At 53.6% G+C, this 9,392-nt stretch overlaps 1 protein-coding gene across 1 annotated transcript; it reads right to left on the bottom strand.

Moving 5' to 3' along the window:
- Positions 1-401: 401 nt before the first annotated feature.
- Dand5 (DAN domain BMP antagonist family member 5) lies at positions 402-4,141 on the bottom strand. The gene is made up of 2 exons (XM_047530450.1): positions 3,815-4,141; positions 402-1,097 (listed from the first exon to the last, which is right to left on the bottom strand). Exons 1-2 carry the CDS (start codon positions 4,139-4,141, stop codon positions 753-755), a joined length of 672 nt encoding a protein of 223 aa, XP_047386406.1. The 3' UTR covers positions 402-752.
- Positions 4,142-9,392: the final 5,251 nt, after the last annotated feature.

Below are 9,392 nucleotides of genomic sequence, written 5' to 3' on the forward strand. Positions count from 1 at the left end.
GCCGTGCGGGGCGCAGGTGTGCTGGGGAGCAGGGGAACCAGGCCGCTGTCTAGGTGAGTGGCCGCCGGGAGCCGGGCAGCCTCTGCAGGGACCGTTTCCCCAGCAGCTGCAGCCGCCTGCCTGCCTGGGCTTTTTGGAGGCCAGGGTCCTGGCTGTGTCTCCTGGTCTGGGTGGGGCCGTCTGTCGTCCCTGCAGCTGGGAGCGAGCCGGGCTGATTCTGTGAGAAGCAGCTGAGCCTAGTGGTTGAGATGCAATTCCCTCTGGGCGCCTCGGCACATGCCTGCAATCCCAGCGACTCAGGAGGCTGAGGCATGAGGATAGCAAATCCGAGACCAGCCTCAGCAACTTAGTGAGACCCTGTCTCAAAATTTAATTTTTTTTTTTTTTTTACAGAGCTAGGGGTATAGCTGAGTGGTGGAGCGCCCCTGGTTTCAACCCCCAGTACCACAAAAACAGGAGCAAAGACATCTGAATGCTGGCTTTGCCCCTGACCGCTGTGTGACCCTGGTGCATGACTTGGCAAAGTCAGGGCCTCAGTTTCCTAATCTGTAAAGCGGCACCATGTCGACCCCTGTCTCGTCAGGCCTCTGAGGTCACGGAGGTCAAGGGTTAGCACTTGTCAAAGACAGCCTAGCGAACCATGAGCGGCCAGGACGTGCCTGCTGCTCGTGGCCCCGTGAATGGGACTGTGTCTAGTGTCCCCGGGAGCAGGGTGACTTTGGGGAGCTCTGTCTGGCCCTGCTTCCCTGGTCTCACGACCCGGAGTCCATCATCCAGGTCAGCGTCGTCTTCCCGCCTCGCCCAGCGCGCCGAGATCCGCGTCTGCCCGCGAGTCCATCCTGAGGCTCAGCTCTCAGCTTCGGTCGGCACTGACAGCCCTCGACCAGCATGGTGGACATCTTCACCCGCCGAGGGGACGCTGGGCTGCCCGACTGACACCGCAAGACCACGGATGTCCAGCGCTGGCGAGTGGGCGCGCAGCTGTTGCAGAGGACAAGCGGGCGGGGGTCCGAGTCGGGGATGTAGAGGGATGAGCAGCGGCCAAAGCAGAGGTGATTGCGGACACGGACGGCAGTGCAGCCGGGTCGGGAGAGCACCTGAGAGCAGAGCAGGGACACAGGTTAGGGCCGCAGAGTGTGAGGCTGCAGTGGGGAGACCCATCACTCGCCACTCCCACCCCACCCTGAGAGGCTTGGGTGACAGAGCCAAGCTGCCTGGGTTCCGGTCCTGACTCTGCCGTCTCCTGACTGTGTGGCCTAGGGCAAGTTACTCAACCTCTCTGGGCCTCTGTTTCCCCAACTGTAAAATCAATGGAGTTCAACTAGGAAAAGAAGAAACCACTCTAGGTCCTTCGACAGACAGGATTCATTCAGGGAACTGGTTACCCAGGGAACAGAGCAGCTGAAGCCAATCAGGAGATAATCACAAGAACAACTGGAGACTGACATCAGCAGGGCTGCTACCACCCCAGGGATGAGGAACAGTGGGAGGGGTAATAATAAAAGAGGCCAACCAGGCATGGTGGCACATGTACCCCAACAGCTCTGGAGGCTGAGGCGGGAGGATGGCAAGTTTGAGGCCAGCCTCAGCAACTTAGTGAGACGATGTCTCAAAATATAAAACAAGGGCTGGGGCCGGAGCTTAGCGGTGGAGCATTTGCCTCACACGCATGAGGTACTGGGTTCGATCCTCAGCACTACATAAAAATAAAATGAAGGTATTGTGTCCACCTACAACTAAAAATATTTAAAATATATATATAAAACAAAAAGGGCTGCAGTGTAGCTCAGTGATAAATCAACCCTGGCTTAAATTCCCAGTACCCTTCCCCCCACCCCGCAAGGGAAAAAAAAGAGGGAGGCCAGGAGGATTAAACAGAAAATGCTTAGTGTGTTTCCTGGCACACAGTTGGTGCTCAATAAATGTTACTCCCCCCTGTAACCCTTTCTACCATCTGGCCACTAAATCATGGTCCTTTTCTGCTTAAACCCTGACCGCCCCCCCAACACAAGAGGCTTGTCATCTTCCCTAGAATGAAATGCAGAGTCCTCCCCAAGACCCAGAAGTCCCTGCACACTCTGTCCCGCACCCCCTGCCCTCTGCCTAGGTCACTCTGGGGTCCACCCTGCCCCAAGCTCATTCCAACTCCTCGCGCAAAGCCGTGTGCAGGGGCATGGTCTCGGGAGGCTGTTCTACTTTGCATCTTTCTCCCGGAACTGAAGCTACCTGAAGACAGGAACTTTGCTTTGTCTGCGGCCCTGGCCCCGTAGACATCCCATGACGGGAACCAACGCCATGCGGGGCCCGTGCTAAACTCAAACCCATGGGCAGACGAGGAAACCGAGGCACGCAGCCATGCCCCAAGTCACACGGTGCAGAGAGGCAGCTAGCCCTCAGAGCGCCTCCATGCCCCCAGGGCAGCTGGATTCCAAGCCGGGTCCCCTCTGCTTGGCGAAGCTTGCACGGCTGGACGGGGAGGCCCCGAGGCTGGGGTGCAGCAGAGGCAGGGCCGGGCAACAGGCAGCTGGCTCCAGGGCCATGCAGTTCCACCACCTGAATTCAGAGGTTTTCTGGGCAAAGGACAAGCCAAGGAGTCGGAAATTGATCCCCGGGCATGGGTCTGAGCAGTTAGCATGACTCCTTCACTGTGACTGACTCCCTTTGGCACAGGTGGGAATTGAGGCTCAGAGAAGGCAAGCTACTCACCCTGGGTCACACAGAAATCAGCAATTAAGGCAGGATTTGAACTCAGCACACTGTATGCATTCCCAAGGCCCTTATGGTGCACCAACTGGATACAGCTACGAGAGTACTCTCCACACCCACTCATTCAAGCTGCCTGACAGCCCATAGCAGGCAGATAATTCATTCACTCAACAAACACTGAGTGCCCATTGTATGCTTGGCTCTGCTTGTAGACCTGGGGAAGGGATGCTACAGAGAATAAAACCAGATAAAAACCTGGTCTCCTTGTGAAGGAGAAAAGCAGGAAAAAAGGAAATGGGAGGGAGTTGCCACTTCTCAAAAATGGCATTTAAAACAAATCTAAAGGAGATGAGAGAAGGTGCCATAGGGGGTCTGACTGGGGGAAGAGCACTGGAGGGAAAGGGCATAGCAAGTGCAAAGGTCCTGGGGTAGGTACCCTGTTGGTGTGTGTGTGAAAAAGCAAGAAGGTTGACGTGGAGGAGCAAAATAGGTGGTGAGGAGAGTGGGAGGAGATAAAATCGGTAACAGGGTCAGTGAACGCAGGAAACAGAGTTGAGAAAACACTTGGGCTTTGTGGAGAGAACCTGTACTTTTGATCTGAGTGAGGTGGAAGCCATGGAGGGTTCCGCAGGGAAGGGGGATATGGCCTGACCCAGGGGTTCACAGCACCCTCGGCTACTGAGTGGGAAAACAGACTCAGGAGGAGGAGAGGCAGGGCCCAGAGATGGGAGATCAGGACGATCAACTGCACCCTCCCAGAGGAGAGAGGCTGTACCTCGTTTGGGGGGTGGGTGCTGGGGATTGATCCCAGGGGTGCTCAACCTCTGAGCCACATCCCCAGCCCTTTTTAGCTTTTATTTTGAGACAGGGTCTCCCTGAGTTGCTTAGGGCCTTGCTAAATTTCTGAGGCTGGACTTGAACTTGTGATCCTCCTGCCTCAGCCTCCGAGTCGCTGGGATTACAGGTGTGCGCCACTGTGCCCAGCAATCCTGTACCCCATTTGAGAGTCAGAGCCATTTAGGTGGAGGATGCAGGACTTGAACGCAGATCTGTCTTGAACCACAGCCTTTCTGCAGATGCTGAGATCTACCCACTCCGGTACACTCACCTGAATGAAGGGCACAGCCCTACACATTTCCTCGGTCACTTCTCTAGGGTCCAGTGGCAAAGACACAGAGGTGGCCACCTCCCGCTCCTGCAGCTGCCCATCTGTGCCCAGCCTCCTGAGTTTCTGCAGGCCCAGGAAGGCCTTCCAGCTGCCAAGGGCAAGGGCTGGCACCAGGGGGGCCCGGGCCCCTGCAACCAGAGCCTGGGTCTGATTGACTGCAGCCCAGGGCTGAGCAGGGGCAGCAGGGGTCCCAGGCCTCCCTGAGCCTGTGGGCAGCCAGGCCCCACTAAGCAGGCCCAGGAGAGTGGGTAGCCAGTCACGGGACATCTGCTTAGTGTCTGTCTGTCAGTCCAGGACGGGGCTCAGGGTCCTGGGCAGTTGACCCTGCTGTCTAGTGCGTGGAATCCGGGCCCTCTAGACCTGCTTTTAATCACTTGTTCCCACCTGGGCAGCCTGGGAAGCGCCTCTGTAAACGCACAGCGGGGAGGAAAGTAAACCAGACCCACAGAGTCCCTCCCAGCCGGCCAGGGCTCAGGAGGGCTGGGCCTGCCGTGTGTGGGCTGTGGGATCAAAAAAGGCAAGTCCACGGGGTCAGGATGCAAGTCCAGGGACAGGAGCTAAGGGACACAGTGCCTGATTTCCCTGGAGGGCTGCTTTTCTTGGCAGCCAGCCTTCTTGGGTTTACACCCCAGTATGGCAACTTTCTGGCTGTGCAACCACAAGCAAGTCCCCTAACCACTCTGGGTCTCAACTTTCCTCTGGTAATCTGGTGTTCATAACAGGCTCTCCCTTGTTCTAAGGACTCAAGGAGACAATTTAGGTAAGGAGCTTAAAACGGAGGATGATTCACAGTGGCATCATGTATCAGTCCCTTCTCGCAACACACACACACACACGGGTACTTAGATCAAACCCAGGACCTTGTGCTGCTAATCAGGCTGGCTGCCCCTGGGCTACCCCCAGCCCCAGTCAGTGGTGATTAACATGATGGCGGCTCTCGTTTTTCTTTTAGTACCTATCAAAAGCCAGGCACGCTTCTTACTCCTGAAGATACACGGAGACTAAACAGAAACTGGGTCCTCTGCCATAAATTTTACATTATAGTGTGTAAAACACACTAAAGGATAAATGATTTCAGTCTTAAGTGTTAAGACCACATTGCACGAAATGTGCCTTAGAGGGGTCAAGGCGGGGGCGCCTGTCCCAGGGTGGTCAGGGAAGTCCTCCCCAGGAGGTGACATTTTTGCAAAGGACCGAGATACTGTCGGAGGCGGTGGGAACAGCCCGGTGGGGGGCGGAGGTTGGCGTGCTGGAAACAACGTGAGTGGGAGCCGCATTCCCGGCTTTGTGCCTCCCGAGGCGCCTGCAGGTCCCGGCCGGGCCTTAGCACCTCAGCGGCGCGCACCTTGCACCGAGGTGCGGAGCTCCGGGACTGGCGGGCCGTGGGAAGCCGAGGGGCGGGCGGTTCCCGAGCCCCCCAGGAGCTGCGAACGCGATGGGGCGCGCTCGCCCTCTGGCGGCGGTTCCCGGGACTGCGCGGTTGCTGCGCGCAGGACACCTGCCTCCTGGGTAAACCACCTGCAGGTGCGTGGGGTGTCTTCCACTCAGCCCGGCGGGATCGATCCTCCCTACTGTCCCCTAACCTGTGCTTCCGCTGTCCTGTAGATCTAGTCAGCTGCAGTTCGGTTCTGACAGAGGCGAAGCCTCCAAATTTCAGACCCCTGTCTCTGCCACCCCATCCCCAGGCTGATACCACGCAATACGGTCCGCGTCAGATACTGGCAGCATCCGCGCGCTTCTCACGCCTCGTCCCCGCACCTTGACGGGGCTCCCATCGCCTCCCACCTGTATGGGCACTTGCACATTCTGTGTCCCGGTTTCCACCATCACCCCTCACAGTCTATTCTCCTCGCAACGGAAAGAGGGCGCCAGTGAGCACCTGAGTGGGGTCTCAACCCTCCTCTGCTCAGAACCTTCCATGGCTCCATCTCCCTCTTGACACAAGTCAAAGTTCTCCTCCAGGCCCGGCAGGCCCTGTACGAGTGCCCTCATCTTTCCAGCCTCGACTTCCCGCACTTTTCCCCCTTTCTCATGCCCTTCAGCCACCCCTGCTCATGTCTTTTCCAAATCCCTCGGGTATCATCCCACGATACTATGCAGCTATACGGACCACCTGCCATAGCCACGGGTTCTGCATGCAAGGATTCAACCGACCCCCGAGGGTGCACTCTAGTTAGGCTGCGGTTGTACTAGACACGCGTAGATTGTATTTCTTGTCATTATTCCCTAAACAACACAGAACAACTATTTGCATAGCATGTACATAGCACTGGGCACTATAAGTCATCCAGCGATGACGTGAAGTCTGGGGAGGACGTGCACAGGTTCTGTGTACACACTGTACCGTTTTATAGAAAAGACTTGAGCGCCCACGGGTTTTTGTATCTACAGGAGTCCTGGAACCAAGTCCCCACAAAGAATGACAGCGGAAGACTGTAGAAGCTCTTTAAGTTTCATCATGGAAAGACATCCACCAAAATTAAGTTCATAACAGGGTGTTCATTTTGCCGACATTTTAGAGAGAAAAGGAGAAATAAAAATGCATGTCTATTGCTTACTTATATTGCTTATTGAAAAAAGTAGCAGGGGTTTTCCTGCTCAGGAGAGGCATGGAAATGGTCACACCTGATGAGGAAGGTTCACTTTAGACTTTAACATTTATTTTAGGGGCCAAGGACGTAGCTCAGTAGTAGAAGATTTTTCAGCCCTGGGTTCAAACCCCAGAAGTGTGTGTGTGGTGTGTAACCTCATTTGGTCAACATCATTCCCCAGTACTGTCCCTTTCCCTCCCCTCTTTACTCCCTGATGACAAACATTTATTTTCTCTCCATTCTGGAGGCCGGAATTCTAAAATCAAGTGTTGGCAGGGTTGGTTTCTCCTCAGGGCTTCATTTTTTTTTTTTTTTTTTTTTTGGTGGGGGGTACCAGGGATTGAACTCAGGTGCTCTAAACCACTGAGCCACATCCCAGCCCTATTTTGTCTTTTAATTAGAGACAGGGTCTCACTGAGTTGCTTAGTTCCTCGATTTTGCTGAGGCTGGCTTTGAACTCATGATCCTCCTGCCTCAGCCTCCCGAGTTGCTGGGATTAGAGTGTGTGCCACAGTCTTGGGCTTCTTTTCTTAGCTAGTAGACGGCCACCTTCTCCTTGTGTGTCTATATCCAAATTTCCTCTTCTTAGGTGGACACCAGTTATATTGGATTCGGATCCACTTAAATGACTTCATTTTAATTTAATCACACCTTTAAAAACCTATTTCCAAATACTATCATATTCTGAGATACTGGGGCTCAGGACTGTAACATATCAATGGGAGCATGATTCACCTTAAAATCAACACGTACTGGTTCATATTACAACATGGGATGAACCTGGACAGCATGCCACATGAAAGAATGTGATACTGGCTCACAGAGTAGATGATTCCATTTATATGAAATGTCCAGGCTGGGCAGCTCTTTAGAGATGGAAAGCCAACGGGTGTTTTCCAGGGTTGAGGGGAGGGAGGGGAAAAGGATGACTGCTGAGGGGTGCTGAGTTTCCTTTGGGGTGATGAAGTTTTGGAAGTAGGTAGCCGCTTAGGTCGTGCAACACTGTGAAGGTAGTAAACGCCCAGAACCACAAGCTCTAGGATGCTGTCCTTGGTTCCTGCATGTGGCGCTGGGGATCAAACCTTGCGCCTCTCACACACTAGCAAGTGCTGTGCCACTGAACAACATCACCACCAGCTCCCTTCCCCTCTGTTTTAATTATTTTGGTGTCCTACCCACAAAGTTCAGAACCTGTTTGAAGCCAGAGGTGCTGCTCTACTTCATTTCCTGTATCCTCAAAGGTCAAAGGAGCAGTGACTCAGAGTTAAACGTGAATAAGAGTGAGCAGGGTGCCGGGGTGCCCAGCTGTCATCCCAGTGGCTCGGAGGCTGAGGCAGGAGGATTGGGAGTCCAAAGCCAGCCTCAGCAAAATCGAGGTGCTAAGCAACTCAGTGAGACCCTGTCTCTCAATAAAAGACAAAATAGGGCTGGGATGTGGCTCAGTGGTCCAGCGCTTGCCTAGCATGTGGGAGGCACTGGGTTTAAGTCTCAGCACCACACATAAATAAATGAATAAAATAAAGGTCCACCAACATCTTAAAAAATATTTTTAAAAAATACAAAATAGGGCTGGGGGTGTTGCTCAGAGGTTAAGTGCCCCTGAGTTTGATCCCCGGTACCAAAAAAAAAAAAAAAAAAAAAAAAAAAAAGGGATTGAGCCCACCATGTATGCTAGGAACCTCAGGGAGAATGTTCTAGGCAGGATCATAGTAAAGTAATGAGTGCAAAGTGCAAAGGCCACAAGACAGGGCTGGTCAGAGGGTACGTGACCCCTCTACCTCCTAATGAGTCTCCTGCTTTTCATTAACTCACTCGATGTCTTTTCTGCTCAGCAGCCAGAGAATCAGAAATCATATCCATCATGGGCTGGGGCTGGGGCTAGTGGCAGAGCGCTTGCCTAGCATGGGTGAGGCACTGGGTTTAGATCTCAGCACCACATTAAAAGAAAATACAGGGGCTGGGATTGTGGCTCAGTGGTATAGGGTTTGCCTGGCACGTGTGAGGCACTGGGTTTGATCCTTAGCACCACATGAAAATCAATAAATGAAATAAAGGTATTATATCCATCTACAACTTAAAAAATTAATAAAAAAAAGAAAATACATAAAATAAAGGTTAAATTTAAAAAAAAATCACATCCATCATTCCTCTGCTCCAAGACCTTCCAGGGCTCCCTACTGTCCTTTGAATAAAATCCAAGGCCCTCACTATTACCCAGAATGCCTGCATGGCTGGCCCCTGCCTACCACTCATTGCGGCTTCTCCTCTCTCGACCCCCTTCCTTCGCTGGCCCTTGGACACACTGGCCATCTGCCTCCCAGTTAACCCAGGGGAAAGACTTGAATTTGCTGAACATGCACCTCAGGGAAACTTCCTCCTGGGGACACAGGGACACAGGAAGGCTCCCTGCAGCAATGCTCCTGCAATCAGGAAAAATTAAAAACAAATGTCATCAAACAGCCAGATGAAATGATCGTGGTTTATTCATACCATGAGCATATCAACAGGGCTTTTTTCAAAGTATTTTCACCACTAACCCCAGTAAGAAAATGAATTCTACCCTGAGGACCAGGGGCAAGGACCGAGTTTCCCCAACAGGCGTCAACAATGAGTCCCACCTTGTGTGCTCGGCGCACACCACGCCACGAAGGTCTGTGTGTCCTGCCCTCGTGCCCACCTGCATGTCAGCCTTCTGCTACTCATTAATGAAGACCTGAGGTGACCGGCTTACTGAGAGGGCAGGTTCATCGTGGTGGATTGGAGGTGTCAGTCCACCACGAGTCAGCCTCACTGCTCCTGGGCCTGGGTCGAGGCGGCACACTGTGTTGGGAGCAGGTGGGCAGCAAGGCAGCTGCCTCGTGGCCGCTGAGATGTGAAGACCCCCACAGCCCCTGAGGGCACCCCCCAGTGACCTCAGACTCCCCCTC

The sequence above is a fragment of the Sciurus carolinensis genome, chromosome 17 (assembly GCF_902686445.1).
Source record: "Sciurus carolinensis chromosome 17, mSciCar1.2, whole genome shotgun sequence".
NCBI classification, from domain to species: Eukaryota; Metazoa; Chordata; class Mammalia; order Rodentia; family Sciuridae; genus Sciurus; species Sciurus carolinensis.

What these genes read in the sequence shown, in the direction of transcription:
- Dand5 (XM_047530450.1), bottom strand. Translation starts at nt 4,141, where the DNA reads ATGTCCCGTGACTGGCTACCCACTCTCCTGGGCCTGCTTAGTGGGGCC. An exon ending in GGGCTGTGCCCTTCATTCAG is followed by an intron (nt 1,098 to 3,814) that starts GTGAGTGTACCG and finishes CTCTGCTCTCAG; the next exon opens with GTGCTCTCCCGACCCGGCTG.